Source organism: Halichoeres trimaculatus, unplaced genomic scaffold, assembly GCF_033239565.1.
Source record: "Halichoeres trimaculatus isolate MK-OKI-2021-1 unplaced genomic scaffold, fHalTri1.1 fHalTri1_scaffold_19, whole genome shotgun sequence".
Classification (NCBI taxonomy): domain Eukaryota; kingdom Metazoa; phylum Chordata; class Actinopteri; order Labriformes; family Labridae; genus Halichoeres; species Halichoeres trimaculatus.
Window position 1 is genome coordinate 21,435,667 of NW_027437197.1, and position 18,531 is coordinate 21,454,197.

At 42.5% G+C, this 18,531-nt stretch overlaps 1 protein-coding gene across 4 annotated transcripts in view; it reads left to right on the top strand.

The window, feature by feature from the left end:
• LOC141808748 (disco-interacting protein 2 homolog A-like) overlaps positions 1-18,531 on the top strand; it is a 109,080-nt gene that overhangs the window by 61,587 nt on the left and 28,962 nt on the right. For 2 of the 4 annotated variants that reach the window (XM_074695446.1, XM_074695447.1), the window contains exons 2-7: positions 1,335-1,406; positions 6,425-6,544; positions 6,636-6,755; positions 12,634-12,906; positions 16,402-16,539; positions 17,800-17,841. In XM_074695446.1, the coding sequence (XP_074551547.1) occupies positions 1,335-1,406; positions 6,425-6,544; positions 6,636-6,755; positions 12,634-12,906; positions 16,402-16,539; positions 17,800-17,841 (765 nt within the window). The remainder of the gene's footprint in view (positions 1-1,334; positions 1,407-6,424; positions 6,545-6,635; positions 6,756-12,633; positions 12,907-16,401; positions 16,540-17,799; positions 17,842-18,531) is intronic. The other 2 variants (XM_074695450.1, XM_074695448.1) reach the window with 1 other exon arrangement.

The following is an 18,531-nucleotide window of genomic DNA, read 5'->3' on the forward strand; positions in this document are numbered from 1 at the left end:
AATAAGTGCATTGACGATCAGGCTCATTTCTATAGTTCAGTGACCTTTTTATAAAACTCAACATGAATTTTTATGTGGTGTTCTCCCTTCTGAGGTTTTTTTTTTTGGGTGGGTGGGTGTATTTTTATGACCAGGTTGAAAAGTTAGAATTTAGAACTAGCTCTGAAAAACAGACTTTTTTACTTCATTTAAGTTTTTCTATTTTTTTTTAACTCTCTTAATAGTGTAACTGATGCTTTTGTGGGTTGAAATTTGTGTGTCTGGTTCTATATTTATCACATTTGCTCTCTCAGTGAGGTAACTGACATCCACTTTTTATCTTTTTATTGTCTTTGCTGTTTTGATCTTGATGAGAAAGTTGCTGCAGGCGTGAAGCCACCACCTCTTATTTAACATTTCCTGTCCTTTTGATCAAACTGTTTGCCTGATGAAGCTCTGGCACTGAAACATTGCAATAAATGCTTATTTCCTTTACAAGTATGACCGTGTGCAGGTGTTTACCTTTGAACTTCTTAATTTCTGTTGACTCAAGAAACCAACAATGAGACGCTGATTTTCTCTTTGATGATGTCACCATCTCCCATTTGAGGGTTTTCATTTTCAATGAATCCTATCCAAGGATCCTCCCCCAGTTTTGTGACATACAGCAGGTTTAATCCGTACATTGTTCGGTATCTACAAACTTAATAATGTTATGTACCTTTATAGGCTCACCCTATCTCTTCATCTCCTCCTACTCTATTTTTTCTCCCCGTTAATTATAGTTAAATTCTTGGCTTAAAAAACCCTTTTACCTTGATATTCCTCTCAAACAGAGCAATTAGAATAACACGCAGCGAGATCTTATTTAACAGACTGCCGTCTAATTATGTGTCAGGAGACAACTGAGACAGATTCAGTTCATGCTGACATCAGCACAGATTTTTCTTCTTGGTTGAAATACTGCGAGGAAAAATGTTCCAGACGCACCAGACAAATGATCTTTTAAATGCCTCTTGCCTCGCTGATGTTATCACTCAAGTATTCAGGAGGAAATTCACCCTGATTCCATATCTGTCATCAAACATACGCAGCCATCACAACGTCAGTTCTGTGGAGGTGAGAGGAACAGTCAGAGGGTGAAAGCTGGTCATATGCTGCCACAAGCCTCCTCTGGTGCCCTGTGGTGCCAGTGTAACCAGCGAGTGTGTGATCCTGAGGCACTTGTGCACACACACTGCCATGGCACAGCCGAGCTAATGACTCATCTCTCTGCCCCCCCCTCCCTCCTTTCTCCCTCCTTTCTCTCTCTGTCTGTCTGTTCCTCTTTTTTTCCTCCGTCTCTGTCTGAACAGGGGACATCACTCAGAAGGGCTATGAGAAGAAAAGAGGCAAGCTGTTGGCACCATACATCCCACAGATACAAGGTAAGGCACACAGGCCTGCAGGAAAATTTACTGCCCAGAACAGAGCAATCTTTGCTTTGGCTGTTTGTTAGCGTAGCATTTAGCATGGTTTGCTTGCTGTGGCAAACAGTATGAGAAGTCTTTGTAAAGTTAGTAATGAAGGATACAGAAGTGACTAAGGAGCAGATGGAGGAGGAAAGAGTGTGAGAAATATAACGATGATTCAAAGGAAGAGAAAAGATTAAATGAAACAAAATGTAAAGATACAAAAGAGGGGATGAAAAGTTGATTTCTATAACAGATGATGCATTATATGCTCATAAAGTTGTATATACTTTACTCTCCTGATTGGATATTTCTCTGCTTGTGTCCATGTTGCTCATGGTCAGGACTTTAAATATGGTCCTGTCTCGCATTGCTCTGTAATTAATGCCTCAGCCTTGCTTCAGCCGTTCATCATGGTGTCTGTGGAGGCCCACTGAGTACAGGTACTAACCAACCAAGGCGAGGAAGACAAACTGTAATGGTGTTGTAAATATTAGGTGCAGCTGCTGGAATGATACCTGGTCTAGACCTGGTCTCATCATCTGTTTCTGTCATCCACACAGACCTCTTATTTTCAGCTTCACTTTTCCTACAGCATGCTAAGTATTAAGAAGAGTGTTTTGTTTTTAATTGCCAGTTTGTGCCTCAGTGTCTTAGATCAGTGGTGGATTTACTTGAAAAATAAATGAGAATGGACATTTCCTAATGTCTTTCTCTTGCTGTTTGACTATAAGGTGCAGGAATCAGTTTTATTTTCGTGCCACTGGATCAAACTATATAGTTGGTTTGTGGTGAGTTGTGCTAATTTATTGTCCGTATGTTAAATGCTTCTCCATCCTCCATCAAGGGTCTATGGAAGTCTTTGGTTTGGCTAGAAACCCGGTCTGGGTCTCATGTGGTCAGCTCTCTCAAGCCTTTCCACTAAATTCTTGAGCCCTGTTATTAAGCTTGGGCGGATCATCCCCTCCACTCTGTATCATTGTCTTAACTCTCCCTCCTTGTTATCCTGGATTTATGAGCCTTTTCTTTGTTGTTTATTGTTGGAGCCGCTCAGCGTGGAGTCTAACAGCTGAAGATGGGAAGTGATAGATTTAGAGCTGCGATAGCTGGGCTTTAAAGTGGGTGAGATTCTATATATACAACGAGCTCTTCCAGCTGAATGAAGACGTGTTGGAAATTAATGACACATCCATCCAGCAGGATGAATCAGTGGGTTAGGCTTTAACAGCTACAGGCCTGAAATAGGAGACCAATAGACTATAAGCTGAGCTCCATACTGAATTTCATAAGCTGTTTTACAGCCTTGTATTTCACAGTTGTCATACTGTAGAGCTATGCACGTGCCAAGAGCAGTAGAATAGGTGGATAAGATTGTTAACATCCACACCAGAGTTGATTTTGTATCTTTCTGTCCTCAGCGTGAACTCTAAAACTTATATTTTCACCTATTTATGAGTATTTGGTATGTAAATATTAATTTTTCAGTTTCAGGTTGAGCTTTGTGGATTATGTTGTGGACCTTTTTGTGCAAATAAAGGCGTGTAGGGAACTTATCAAGAAGGATGTTTTTTCACCCTGAATGCAGCTGCCGTCCATTTATAGAAATCCAGCACATGACTATTATGAGTTGTGCGTTTCTCATTATCCAAGCATATTTTCTCATCAAGAAGTGAGACACTGCACACGTGCCGTCAGCCGCCACACTGGTTAAGTGTTGGCATTAGACAGGTGCTAAAAATTCATCAGGGCCCTCTGTGAACCAATAACAACATCTGCTGTGACGGTGCACACCCCTCATTGGCTCTGTGTGGCTTGTCTCTGAAGTGCGTTCTGCCCAGCAACCGGGTCTGGTGTCCTGGCTTGTTTTATAGACCTGTCTCCTGTGGGAGCCGGGGAACGGTAGGAGTGTGACTGGCCTGTCAGAGCAGTATAAGGGACCAGCATATATTAATGTGTTTACGCAGACTCAGGGGATGCTTAGTGGGTGTGCACAAACACAGATTGTGTGTATGTGTGAAAGTCCATGTGTTACGTGTCCTCAAAAGTCCTCAGTCCTTATTAAATCTTGTTTTGAAATTCTTGTTTTAAACAGATTTACTTGAAGCCTGTGAAAATGTTGCTTAACATTTCTAAGTGTGTGTGTGTGGTGTGTGTGTGTGTGGCTGTCTGAGAGTTGCTGACTGTGTGCAGCTCACTGATCCCCGCTAAGCTGCCGCTGAAAAGCCGGGCTGGCTGATGGCTGGTCTGCTGGCTGGGTGTCTGACTGGTCAGCCAGCTAGCTTCTGGATCGAGCTGGTTGAACGTAGCAGGACACAAGTCTGTTCTCAGAGGGCTTTTCTCTGACGGCGGTCTCATACAGGCAGACACTCTGTGTGGTTCAGTCGGTCACAGGTCAGCAGAAGTTGCAGCATCACAGCGAGCTCAGAGCTGACCACAATACTGCTTGGTTAGACTGTAAAGCTTTGTGTGATGAAAGTAGCTGGCACATAAGATCACTCCAAAGGGTGTGATGTGCTTTCACTTCAACTTAAAGAGGCTGAGTTCGAAAGTGATCCTGAAAAAGTCTTCCTTCTAGATATAAGCCTGATCATAATCCACACTTTAAAATGAGATTATCAGCGCTAATATTGCTGGTTACAGGTTATTTTAAATTGCTACTTCTTAGCTTCAAGGTTGGGTCGACCAAGACAGGATTGATTTACGGCTCGTCTTGTTCTTTATGACAACACACCAGCTGGCAAAGTTTAGTAGTGAGAGAAGAGATGTGTGTTTTTCTCTGCTGAAAACAATTTCTGCGATTACTTTTGTAGTGATGGTGGACACTGGAGCCTAGCTGTCAGACAGAAAAAAGACAGAAGAACAGAAGAAAGATAAACAGGAGAGTGATACAGCCTAAGCTAAAGGCTAATTAGCCTTTAGCTTAGGCTGTATCACTCTATAACACAGTGGCTAAACTGTTTGTGCTAATGTTCATTCCAACCCACAGTCAGCAGTTATTCTGCAGTGGTCTGTTCAAACTTGAGAGTCTATCAATAAAATGAAGAGTGAGGTTACAGTAGCTCTGCTTGGTAGATGACTGGCAGGACATAACCATAGTTTGTATAAAACATGGACGTAGCCGACGTTGCCCATCTGTTCCTGAAATTGTGAAACCAAGCCAATCCGTGGACGCAGCCACATTTGATATGACGCCAGCTGTGAATTTTTCTTTAAGCAGCTACAGGGCGCCCGGCGGTCATGTGACCTGAGCTATGCCTCTGATTGGAAAATCAAACGACCTTAATAACTTCTAAACTGCAGAGATAGAAAAAACATCACTCACCGTACAGTGTGTGCCGTTAGTAAAATCAGTGTTTAGACCCAAGTGTTTTTTGAACCAGGCTGTAAATTTGTTTTTAATGCTGTAAAATGTGTTTTTATGGCTGTACGTGGTCTTTCTGCAGCCAGCCCCAAGCGGATTCTTGAAGAACAGCGACTTTTGGCACTTCCACATAGTCTTCATTTTTACCGACCGGATGTTGCCCCTTATAACATAATCAGGATTTACTAACGTTACACATTACAGACATGTCTTGGAGCACCGGACTGCCAGCTGGGCTAAATATAAACAGCTACTAAACTACATACAAACTGACAGTGTTTACTTGTTGTCAGGTTAGCCTACAGATACATCAGAGCACCAGGCTGCCGATAGCACTATATATAGCCAACTACTACAACGTTTGCTTGAGGTCATGTTTCAAACTGTAGCGCCATGTAACTGTACTGATAAATAACTTACCTCAGCGCATTGTATCTATTAAAAAGTTGTCTTGAACAAAGAAAATTTGTTTCGATCAGATCTCTATTCAATTCCAAAATAAACAAACGCCTCACTAAAAGTCATTTCAACAGTGTGCAGAGACATGTGCAATTAAAACAGATCCTCCTCATAGCATCTTTAAGTTACACTCATTTAGTGTACTCCTTCTAGTTTGAAATGTCTTTTTCAGTTTTTACATCCTGAAAGTTCTGCTGACTTTTACAGTTAGATCTTGACTCTTATAGTTTAGATAATGAGTCCTGCACACTTGAACGTGGTGCAATATCTCCCTGACTTCCAAAATTGTACTTTTTGAGTAAGAAAGACTCAAAAAGACACCTTTATTCTGCTCTTGCAGGAAGCTATAGAGCTGTGCAGCAGATGTAAAGCTATACCTCTCACTACAGGGAGTTAGGATTCAGTTATTGGTCGTGTTGCCACTGGCATGGACGTGCATTTCAATGACTTTGCTCCATTTGCATATGAGAACTTGTGTGATTTCATGTCTATGCATATTTCAGCATCAGTAACCAGTGAGCAGGTGTTGTTGGAAGGGGTGAAATAGGAGTTATCTTTAATAATAGATGGCTGGAGAAGTTAATCTGACTAAAGTATGAGAGTAGTTGTCGAAGACAACTAAGCCCTCAAACAGTGACCTTCCTCCAGGCGGTGGTCTCAGGTTTCCCCTCAGATGCTCACCGTAACTCACTTAATGAAGCTTCGGATGAGAGCTGCATAAACCAAAGGATGAATCACAGCCTGCGTCACGCGGAGCACAGAGAGGTTGATGAGTTTGAGTGTTTGATAATTTTAGTACGCTCCAGTCAGATGATGTTGTCTTTTTGACATTCATGGTGCTTAATAACCTCCTCTCTGTTACAACTGTGTAATTTGCATTTGCTCCTCTTGGAAAGCTGGGAGGCGTCTGGAAGGCTGAAAGAGGGGGGCTGGATTAATTAAAGTGAACGCTTTCTCAACTCCAAGCTTCAGTATTAGAAGAAAGCAGCCTAAAAAGGGATTACCTTTAAGCTTGTAGATACTCGATCTGGCAATACTTTGACACAGTGCGTTTCTCTGCACATTCTGCAGAATACATTAACTCATATTCCTGATTTGAATAGATCTGCTTCTAACTTTTGTTGGAGTTCTGTTTTAATCTGTCCTCTCCTTGTTTGATCTTGTCTCTCTACAGGTGTAGATCCTTCTTTACAAATTGACAATAGGATCCAGTCCTCCTCCCAAGCAGTTCTCCCAGGTTCCAAACACAACAAATCTCGGGCAGCCAACACCCGGGATGAACGCTTCAGATCTGGTAAACGTGTCCACTCTGCCAGAGTTTTTAAATCCCTGGTGCTCTTCATCGATGGCGTTGATGAACTGTTTTCGTGTGTTTTCTTTTTCAGATTTGCACACAGAAGCTGTCCAAGCAGCTCTGGCAAAGTACAAAGAGCGGAAGATGCCAATGCCCTCCAAGAGAAGATCGGTGTTAGTTCAGTCTTCTGTCGAGGCATGCACCCCGCCAGGTGAGACCATCGCTTCCGTAAGCCGACTGTTCGCCAAGGACAGATTTTATCCTCACACGCTCAGCCTGGGTGTACGCTCACACTCGGTTGTTGACATGTGTTCCCATGAGCATCAGAGCGTAGGTTGTGACTCTCTGTTGTGCCCAGTGATTGAAGGTGATGTCGTTGCTGCTGGGAAGAAATGTGAGGTTTGATGAATGTGGCCATTCTCTCCACCATAAAGGAGTCTTTTCTCCAAGACATGTTCCCAGGCAGCTCTTCCCACATGAGCTGCATAATGGGAGCATAATCAGATTTTTAACATAGTGTTAAAATGTTGACCTTTATCATGTTTTTGTAAAAGTTTATATTGCGTGGGTGAGCTCATTTCAATCTTTGCAACTTTTCTACATTCTGCAAATTTTTTGTTGAGACTGCTCCAAAAACATTCTGCGCCGTTTGTTTTCCCAATATTTTTTCTAATCATTCTGCGAGATATCTGTGTGGGATTTAATCACGGAAAACTTGTGAGCCTCTCAAGCGCTGCTGTGGCTTTTTTTGGTGTATAAGAGTTAATTGGTGGGGGGCCTCAGAGCCTCATGTTCTGAGCAAAGAGAGAGGACACAGCGGTGGACCAAGTAACCGGATTAAGAGCTCAGACTTTGGAGTTTGAACGTGAGAAGGAGGGGTTGTCGTCATGGTTGTTTTCAGTCACTCTCAAAGATGTACTGTAATGTATTGGGGGAAAGTGTACTGCTATTACTTTGTCTGACATTGGATTTGAAATGGCAGATTTCAGAGATCACGTTATTGAAGGATTAAAGGTGCAGAGCTTATGCTGCAAAAAAAGTAGTGGCTTGTTTACGTCTGAAGAAAGCTGTCAGAACACAACACGACCAAAGAGGAAGAGAACATAGCCTGGGTAGGCATCACACTAAGTTCAAGGTGTAACTGGAAAGTCTCTGAATTTCCAGGGTTACAGTCTAATCAAGCATAAGTCAGATGTGAGGGACAACAAAGTCAGATCCATTAAAGCACTATCTCACAATTTGTAAGACTCTAAGTGTCAGCTGCTAACATCGTGATGCTAAAACCCACAGCACACCTCTAAAAGGCCTCTTGGAGTCCATTACTAAACTGCTTACTTCCCTTCACTCCACTTCCTTACACTAAGCTCTTACTGGAACAGAGCACAAAATCTTACAGGGTGGTGTTTTCCCAAATCAAACACTCCAACTTCATGCTTACTGGAAACTATAGTCACATTTCATGATCATTCACTGGTTTACTTCCACTTTTCATTCAACTATTGTTTGATCCCTCCCTGCCCCTTCCTCTACGGCGATCACAGAGTGTGAAAGCGTCCACCATTCCACACTCAACTTTTTAACTCTTTTGAGTGGGGGTGGGTAGAAATATTGAGTAATCGATGCATCAAAATATTTCTCTGCCCCATTCAATATCGATTCAGCAAATCCTCTAAGTCAGACCAGTGGGAGGCGCTGTGTGTGTTATTTGCAAGGTATGAACGGAAAATGAACAATATGGCAACCAAAGCAAGCAGCAGCAGTGTAAAGCCAGGCCCTCCAACTTTTAGAATCATCATATCATATCAAAAGAATCAAAATTGAATCATATCAGAGGTTTTTGAAAATACCAAGTTCTAGTTTTGAGTGCCTCAGGTCAGGAATGGGCAATGATTTCCAAATATTCAAATAGACATTTACATAAAAAAAAAGAAAAGCACTCAGAGAGGGCAGACCTCCACCAAGCATACTGTGATTGTCACCAACACTGTAGTCCTACTTTAATGTTATACTCCCTTTCAGCAGACTGTCTGCTACAATTTGTTGTTAGTTGCAGGTTTTTACCACAATTTGTTTCCTGACAGTGTTGAAAATTATGATGACCCAGTACATATTTCATATTCTGGATCTCAGTATCCAGAATATTGCCAGGATCTGGATCGTACTTTAACATCTGTCAGAAATTATGGTGACCTTGTCTTGTATTGTTTTGCAAAGCAATCCAACCATTAATGGTGGAGTTATATACACATATGGTGAAAATGGCCCTATCTCACAATGATAAAGAATCCTTTTAAAAATCCTGGATTCAGATGGTGATCCAGATCACCTCCAAAATTTAATCACTTCTTCCTTATCTCGTTTTGAACATTTCCTGAAAATTTCATCAAGATCCGTTTGGTACTTTTAGATTTATGTTGTTCACAGACAAACAGAGACACTCTCTCCCAAAAATATCACCTCTGAGGTAAAAATCGAATAGTTCATGGCAGGAAGTAGTTTTGGGCTGGAGCTGTTATGCTTCAATTTCACAAAAAAGTAGGTTGAACGGGACAGGAAGTTGTGCAAGGAAACCACCAAAATGCCTAACGACGACCAAACCAGGTTGTATCTAACTTGACGACGTTAACAAACTGACATAATGAATAGAGCCAGACTAGGAGTCGACAGGTTGGACGATTTTCAGCCAAAACAAGAACCAGGAAAGGCCCAAAATGGGATTGGGAAGTGTGGGAACTCCTTCCAAAAAAATGAACGAAAATGAGGTAGAGTGCAAACTCAGCGAGGTTAGGCTAGCATATCACTTTGAATAATATTTGAATATTTACGGGCAAATATGGAATAGCTCTGCAGAAATACACAATTTGGGCAATTGTCTCACAGGGACAAAACAGCCTTGATATGATCGGACGAGTGCGACATCTGCACGATATTAACAGGTAGTCATTATGTTATGGCTGATCATTGTATTGCTATTTGGCCTCACCAACCACAAGGTGTTGCTTTGACAACAAGATTGGACTGATTTTCTGCAGAAACAGGTCAGAGAAGATAAGCTCACAGATGTTGTAGTTTACCTGTCCCTGTGTGCTCAAGCTGGCTACTTAATTAGCGCATTACAAGGCTACATCAGATGCTCTGCTTTGGTGCTCCTTCTTTTATTCCTCCATCACTTTCTCTGACTCACCCTCCACCATGTATTCATGTTTCTCTACTTATCTGTGACTAACACTTCTTACTCTATTTCAGTTTCTTTGCCGTTCTTTCCGCCTCTCTGTTTCCTACTTTGCATTTGTTCTCCGACCCCCTTCTTCTCTCTCCCGTGTACGAGTGTCAAGGTTACCGAGATAGGGAGAGAAGGATTGTAAAAGAGCAGAGGAATAACAAACAGAATCATAAATGCCAGATAGCCCCCGTGAGCCGGCTGCTTGTAGAGACATTAAGTTTGAGGTTGTTATAGTCAAATCTTCTCACAGCCTCTGCAAGGCAGCGAGAGGAGCTTGAGGAAAGTATTTTAACATCTTAACTTGTAGCTACATAGTGATTGATTAGACCTCGACGTATCACATGAGAGCTCATTAGTTTTCACAATATCATGCTGATCACTAACACAGGCTCAATCTGTTTCCCAAATGTCTCAGTCTTCATGTCTCCAGTGAAAAGATTTTACAAGGGGTTTATTTTGTTGTACAACGCTTGATTTCATTGTAATGATTCAAAGCATGTGACAGATTTTTGTGGCTTTGCTTGGCATGCAGTGCTGTGATGAATAACTGGAACAAGTGTGACCTTGGTTTGTAATTTTAAAAACATTGTTTTTAATGTTTTAATATCTCAAGTGGATGATAGTAGCTTGCTTTGCCCTTTTATTGCCCTCATTTCTCAGCAGGCTACAGAGCTCAGACTGTCCTGCTCTTGTGTAACTTTGTTGAATTTTTAGAAAAAGAAAATCAAATATTCAGAAGATGAGGTGGGATATGTTCATTTCGAATGGTTATAACCTTGCTTTGAAGTTGTTCCCTTTTGGTCTATTTTTGCACGGACCAACTGCTCATTGATGACTCGAGGGAGAGGCACACAGTCATCAGTAACTGGGTTTGAATCTGAGCCATAAAAACATGAGCATGCACCGCACTTCATACAAAGTTTGATGCCTGAAGCGTTTTAGCTACTATTGTGTTTTTGCTTTTTCTGACACAGCACCTTCGAGCAGAATTAATATCAGTCTGATTATGCTGCCATGCTAAGAACAAACCTTCAAACTCCATTTCTTATTCAATCAAACTAACACTGTGAGTTCCCACGGCTCCCAAGTTTTCCTGCAGTATTCAAGTTGTGTACGCTTTAAGACGTTAAAGCTCTTTGTTCTTATTTGTATTCATTTGTTTAAGCTCACATTTTGGTTTCAGTGTGCAAAAACAAAACAAACTCTTGTTTTCTCACGGCATGCAATTTGTCTTCTACAAATAAGAGGCGCTCTGTTGTTTGCTGTCAAAGTCTGACACACTTATTCAATCACATGCAGCACACAGAGTTCAAGTGGGATGTTTATGCTTCTGTGTCAGTGTGGCCAATTTTAGAGACAAATGACATATATACACAACCAGCAAAGTCATTAAATATCCAAAAACTAGCTTTCAAGTTCCATGACCATCAAAGTCATCTGACCATCCCACTATCTTATATGTACTCTCAAAGTATATGTAAGTACAGTGGGGGAATAAGTATTGAACGCGTCAACTTATTTCTCATCACATTTATTTCCAAAGATGCAATTCAAATGGAATTTCTACCAGACATTGATATTAACTTGAATAATCCACACATGAAAAGAAATCATGACATTCAAGTCCACAAATAATGATTATGTGGAACTGGGATAATACAAGAAAAAAGCATTGAACACACCATGGAAAGGTTGTATACTTTGGCAAGGAAATGCACCAACCTGATTGTTGCTCAGCATCAGAATGGAACTGGTTACAGACTTATATCAAAGCACCTGATTATTCCAGTCAGCACCGTTGGGGCCATTATTTGCAAGTGGAAGAAGCACCACCTTACCATCAACATGCCATGCACAAGAGCTCCTTGCAAGATGTCTGACCAGGGAGTCAGACAGATAGTCAGAAGAGTACTCAACGAGCCAAGGACCACCCTGAAAGTGCTCCAGAAAGACTTGGAAGCAGCAGGTATAATTGTTACAGAGAAAACAATAGGCATTACACTCCACTGCCATGGCCTCTATGGACGCTCAGCCCGCAAGATTCTATTCTTCAAGAAAAGACATGTTGAAGCTCATTTAAAGTTTGCTAAACAGCATCTTTACAAGCCTCTAGAATACTGGGAGAATGTTGTCTGGTCAGATGAGATCAAAGTTGAACTTTTCAGCTGTCATACTACATACTATGTTTGGAGGAGAAATGGCACTACACATCACCCTAAAAACACTACACCAACAGTGAAGTTTGGAGGTGGAAGCATCATGGCATGGGGTTGTTTCTCATCTCATGGTGTTGGCAAACTTCATATAATTGTCAAGCAATGAATGGAGCCATGCATGGGGAAATTCTTGATATGAATCTGCTGCCATCCACCAGGATGATGAAGATGAGACGTGGCTGGACCTTCCAGCAGGACAAGGATCCAAAGCACACGGCAAAGTTGACTCTGAAATGGTTTCAAAAAAGAAAATCAATCTGTTAGAATGGCCTAGTCAAGATGAATCTCAGTTAGCGTGTTCAATAATTTTTTCCTGTGTTATTGTACTTAATTCCACATAATCATTATTTATGGACTTGAATGTCATGATTTCTTTTCATGTGTGGATTATTTGAGTTAATACCAATGCCTGGTAGAAATTTTGTTTGAATTGCATCTTTAGAAATAAATATGATGAGAAAAAGTTGACGTGTTCAATACTTATTTTCCCCACCATAGATAAATGCATCATCAGCGTATACAGTAAATCCTGCAGTCTTCCCACTCGGGGGTTTTACTCTCTTGGCCTTTTTCTCGATGACATAATAGACCTCCCCCCCTGTCTTTGTCCACTTTTGTGACGCTGCCCCTTCTTGACCTGTCAAACACAGACACCTCTTCAGCGTCAGAAGACGAAGGTTCGCTGCGCCGGCAGGGACGTCTGGCCACCTCCACGCCCTACCAGGGCCACGGCCACCCAGCCGTTGAGCACTGGTTTAACCGTGTCATCCAGGGTTCGTCCACCTCATCCTCCGCGTCATCCACCTCATCCCACCCGGGAGGGAGATCTGTCACCACCACCACCAACACCACTGCCCACGCAGCCCTCAACGCCAACGCCGCAGCCACCGCACTGGCCGACCTTATGGCACACACCCAGCTAGGTCAGTGACACACATGCAGCCTCACACTTGATCATGTCTCAGTTAGAAGGTCCTTTCAGAGAAAAACACTCCAGTTAGTCCAGAGGGGATTGTTTTTTGATTGACCTTTGCTCACCAACAGAATTGGCGAAAAGCTGAATAAATTCAGGTTGATTTTTGTAGAGCTACAATAAGGTTTGATTTCCATGCTGAGCAAGGTTTCAGTATTGGATGCTTTAAATAATTTCCTGAAGATTGTGTTCTTAGAGGAAGAATCCTGATCTGAGTTTTATTAGAGCAACACGTGCTGTAAAATTGCAATGCAGAACTGTGCTGCAAGGATTTGCTCCTTCTTTACCCATGATTCCTAGTGTTGCACCATCTCACATTTGCAGACATCAGCAAAAGATTTGTGCATTCTATTATTGTCAGACTCTATCATGTTGCTGAGACTGATTTTCTACGACTGCCACATCGATTGCAGACTGACAGCTTGTCTTACACGTCTGCTCCAGCTGAGGCCTTTTGTCGCCCTCGATAAAACAAAAGCTCTTGAATGAATGAGACGAAAGGAAACAGCCACAGACTTTAATATTATGGCTCTTTAATTAGGTGCCTCTGTCTGCCATCCTGCTATCATTCAGTCATGTGAAAGGCTTCACTGCCACTTTCCATCAAAACTCCATGTTCCATGCTGCAATCAAGTGTTACAAGTTAGTTAATGAGATTCAGCGGATTTATCTCCTCAGCAGCAAAGTGATACAGTGTCTAGCTCGGCTGTGTGTGTGTGTGTCCACATGCCTGTATGTGTTGCCGGCAGAACGATGTCCCATTAGGAATGAGCTGTCTGATGTCTTGTCTCTCCTCAAGGTTGCTGTCATAAAGAAGCGACAGTGACTGGTGCTGAATGAAGCCGTAAATAAATCTCTCCTATTATCCCGTGCCTTGGCCTCTTCCACTTTGATTCTGCCTGTCTTTCACTTCAGTAGGCAATGACTGCCAGGCCAACACGTATAAGGAATAGATATAGAGATAGATCTTGGTGGATAAGGACAGTTACCTCTGCTCCTGTTGTGTAATGTCCCTTAGTGTCAGTGACATCGTGGTCCCGGGGCCAGGGAGGGTGTAGCATTGACACTGTTGTATTTTACTACTGACCGTGTATAAAGATGGACAAAATGTCTCCACTTCCTCCCGTTGTACAAAAATGAGGTCAAAATACCCCCATGACAGACAGTATATTTGTCATTTGGAGCAAGTCTCCCAGAGCTACTCTTTCCTGTAACCACCAGGCTCTTTAAAGGGATAGTTTGGATTTTTTGACATGAACCTGTATGGCATCCTCATCTGTAGTTACATGCATCAGTGCTGTCTTGCCCCCTGTCAGGGTCCTGTGACCCGAGATCTGGTGCGGTTTTGGTCTAGACGAAAGTAGTCCGGCAACATGGCTGGGGTCACGAAAATAAAGCGTTTTTCCTCTCAAAACAATTTGTGTTCAAAAGAGTGATAAATTTGCATCACAAAACTGCAAACCGGAAAAAAGTCAGACTCCGTTATCGCTTGGCTCTACTTTCTGCTGTGTATCACTGCGCCGCACGGTGCATCCAGCTGCCCGGCGCACGTTGTCACCGTCATTACAACTTAAAAAAGTTAATGATAACATGTCTGACTACGATCCTGATGAAGATGACATTACATTTAGCACGGAGCCAAAGGGATATCTTTATGAACCCGAATATACTGATGCTGAAATTCGTCAGATGGAGTTAGAACGGGTAGAGAGAGACGAGGCACAGTCATGTCGCTCCTGGAGCCACAGCTGGAGCCGTGAAAGAGAGAGTGACAGACAAATGCTGGTGCACTTGTCAGAAGTGTGAAGTCATGCCGACAGAGGTGGAGTGCTCCTGCTGCAACGAATGGAACCTCATCATGTCACAGATACAAGACCTTTCAATTGATGAGGAGGCCAGCGTTGCAGCTTCTGTCTGCATCACAAACAATAATGACTACCCTGCACTAGGCTACTGAATGAGGGTGTTTTAAAGACCTCTTTTCACGTATCTAGGTACGTGAAAAAAGCAGTAAGTACAGATGAGGATGCCATACAGGTTCATGTCAAAAAATCTGAACTATCTCTTTAAAGTAACTGATGAAACGGCAAAGATCGTCTTGCTCCTTGCTCTTCTGTAAAGTCTGCGGCATAAGAGCTTCTCATAAGTAAGTTTGAAGCAGATACTCACTGTTACATAGAGTTCAATTGCTGTTCTTAATAGGGATGGGTACCAAATAAGGTACTTTTATAGGTACTGACCGAATTCTGTCAAAAGCACCGGGTACGGATTCACAAAAAAACAAAAGGTACCATGTTTAGGCACCTAAACGCATTCTTATGACTGTGAGACAGTGGAAGAGTAGGTGATTTCTCATTCTGGCCATGAAGACAGTATTGCAAGGTTATATACTGAATAGTTTTATCATGGAACAACCATATAATGTTTACCACACAAACCCAAAAAAGTATCAAAAATTGGTACCATTGAGAACTGATACTGACCGCCAGGTACCAGGCAACGGTACTGAATCGTTTCAAATGTGAAAGGTACCCATCCCGAGTTCTCAACTCTGCTAATTGTGTGCACAGCACTACAAAAGCACTTTATCAACAGAGCTGCTGGTTGTTCTCTTAAACCTCATTTTTAGATAAGCCCAAAAAAAGAAGTGGAGAAAATCTAAACTGCAAACAAAAACAACCAATCAGGCATGGTGCCTAATTAGCACGATTTTAAAGAACAGAAATGTGTTTCTATTTAACGTTCATAGAGAACAGAACTGTGGACAGAGCAGGAGATGGGGTGGGCGAGGAGTGACATGCAGGAAAAGGTGCCACAGGTTGGACTCAAATGCCGGCTTTCAGCTCAAAGGCTCGCCTCATGGTCTGTGCAACCTGAACCAGCCCCCCCATATCAGCGCCCCCTCATGTCCGTTAACACATCTTTTAACACAGAAGAAGCAGGCTGTATAACTTATAGTGTCAGTCAGTAGGTGTAGCACATATGTTTTGGCTTCACTTTTGAAGACATGTCATGATGCCCTTCTTTCAAACAGTCTTTGCACTATGCTGCTCAAGTTAACCTTGAAGATTATAATGACTGTATCCACACTTGTAGGGTTGCAAAATATTTAGATAGATCGCATTAACATTAGAGAATTGATTGACAGACTTACATTCAAAAGACACTAGGCTGTTAATTCACTGAACAGACATTACATTCTCTGTGTCAACTGATAAGATGTACCTTTATCCACAAAAACATGTATTTATTATTTGAACAGGGAGTATATATGGTTGTAAAATGTGAAATCTTTGTCTTATTACCGTCCCCTAAGCTGATGACCCCACACCATCAGGTGTTGATCAGTTTTATTCAGAATCATGAGGTAGACTTTCACTTTGCCCAAAAGAAGGCCTGGCATTTGACCTTGTAACCTCCCCCCCTGACACCCCACTCATCACAGATAACCACTCAGCGCCCCCCGATGTGACGGGGCTGTCGGAGCGCACCTCGCTCCAAGCGGAGCGGCCCCAGGTGGCCTCAGTGCGAGGCGTTTCCCGCAGCTACAACCACCACACCAGCGTCATGGAGACTGCAGATGGTGAGTTTCCTGCTCAGCCGCACACACACACACACACACACACACACACACACACACACACACACACACACACACACACACACACACACACACAGTCACCTCCCTTTCCCTGTCTCCCCTGCTGTCTGTCCCTCTGTCTTGTCCTTCGTCAGTCTGCCTTAGACTGGCACAAGCTGCTGACCGACCCTTCTGTGTTGCCATAGTAACACTGCACCTATCCAAAACCCCCTGAAGACAAGCGTGTCTTCCTCAATGCTTAACATATCTTTTACTGTAACAACAAAACACACGACCAGCGATGATTAAATAAGGAAAGTTTTTCTCTCGGAGTCAACAAAGGAGAAGAAAACTCGCTGAGGCAGAGCTGTAGAGATCATCAGAGGTGATTCTGCTCATTTCATGTCATGTTGTTTGTGAAACAGTGCATAAAATGAACAGCCCAAACATCATTCATCATTCAAGCCGCAGCGTCTACCATGCAGCCGGTATTTGGAATTAGACGCTGAGCAAGTGCAGCAGGAGATGACCTGTGAGATCGAACATACAGCACACAGCGTATCAATCATTTCAAAGCTACCAATGATCTGATCTCAGTAAAACCTGTGATGTGTGCAGAGGCTGGTTATAAAGTGTATGCACTTCCAGTGAACGGTTCATTTCTTCAGAGTTCCCGACGATGACAATTGGGTCGAGCAGCCTGTAAAAGAGCGCCATGTGCTTCTGTCACCCTTCCATCTTCATTCATTTCAACATCAGAGCAGAAATGCTGCTTTGAATTAGCGTCCAACGTGTTAATAAGCTAGCAGCCAGAAAAACTAGAGCACAGCTCCAGCAGAGCTATTTTCTCCCTGCCATCCACCCTCTTTCTGTAAGACGGTGTTTGTTTTGGGGGGTTTCGATGCTTATGGATGCTGCTCCAGCTCACCTGGCCGACACAAAGAGGAATGGATGTGATAAACCTTTTAAAGGATGTAAACAGTGTTATATTTATTTCTGTTGTTTGGCTGCTTGGTGCTCAAGATGTTTTAAAACCCACGCTCCTTATGCAAGTTTTACCATATGAGTCATTATCAAATGACAGGAATAGCAAACTGTGAGAAAGCTTATATTTGTAGTCATGGTACAACACCAGTTTGTGTCTGAGTTTTCTGTTTCTTTTCTTTTCACTTGTGTGTGTCTGATGGTAGACGTCTCTGATTACACACACTCACAAAGTTAGCCGTGCTCTTCCGCTGACTTCCTGATGTGTCTCTCCTCCAGGCTGTGAGTGGAGAGGTGAAGGACCGCTCAGTTTAATGGATGGTATTTATAACTGCTCCTCTACCTCTATGGTGGTCTGCTATATGTGCACTTTGCTGCGTGTGCATTTATGTTTGTGTGTTTCGACTCTCAGATTCAGCTCGTGCCCAAACTTTGAGAGTTAAGAAAAACATGTTAACTCAGTCATTCTATTCATGTGTCTATTTGTTGCTAAGGCTTAAGCATCTGTGTATCACCAAGCTATCGCCACTGTCACTGCTCCTCAGTGTGCTGACACAGGGCAGATACTGTGTGTTAAGGTCTCGTCCGTTAAAGTGAATCTGTTCAGTCAGGGTTGTGAATAACCGTCATGTTGACATTCAGTTTTCTGCCCTCACACTCTTTCAGTTGATGTTACTCACTGTATTCTGTGACACAAGCCTGTTAGCCTGTAGCAACACTGTGGGTTCAGCTGTCTGGCACTGTCGCTGCTTTAATAACAGCTCAAAGCTGGGTGTAGAAATCATGCAACACAGGGACCAAGCTCCTGTTAGTGCTCAAAAACTGGGGCTGTATGTTCTTGGTTTGTGAATCTAAAATGCACAACGTGACGCATTGTCAGCAAATCTTATAAAAGACTAAAACCAACAATGTGTTTAAAGCTAACGCGTAACCAAAGCATGCTATAGGCCAATCCTCAGTGCCGCTATTATTGTGTAAAAGTAGATGATTTCAAACCAAACGAGTCACATT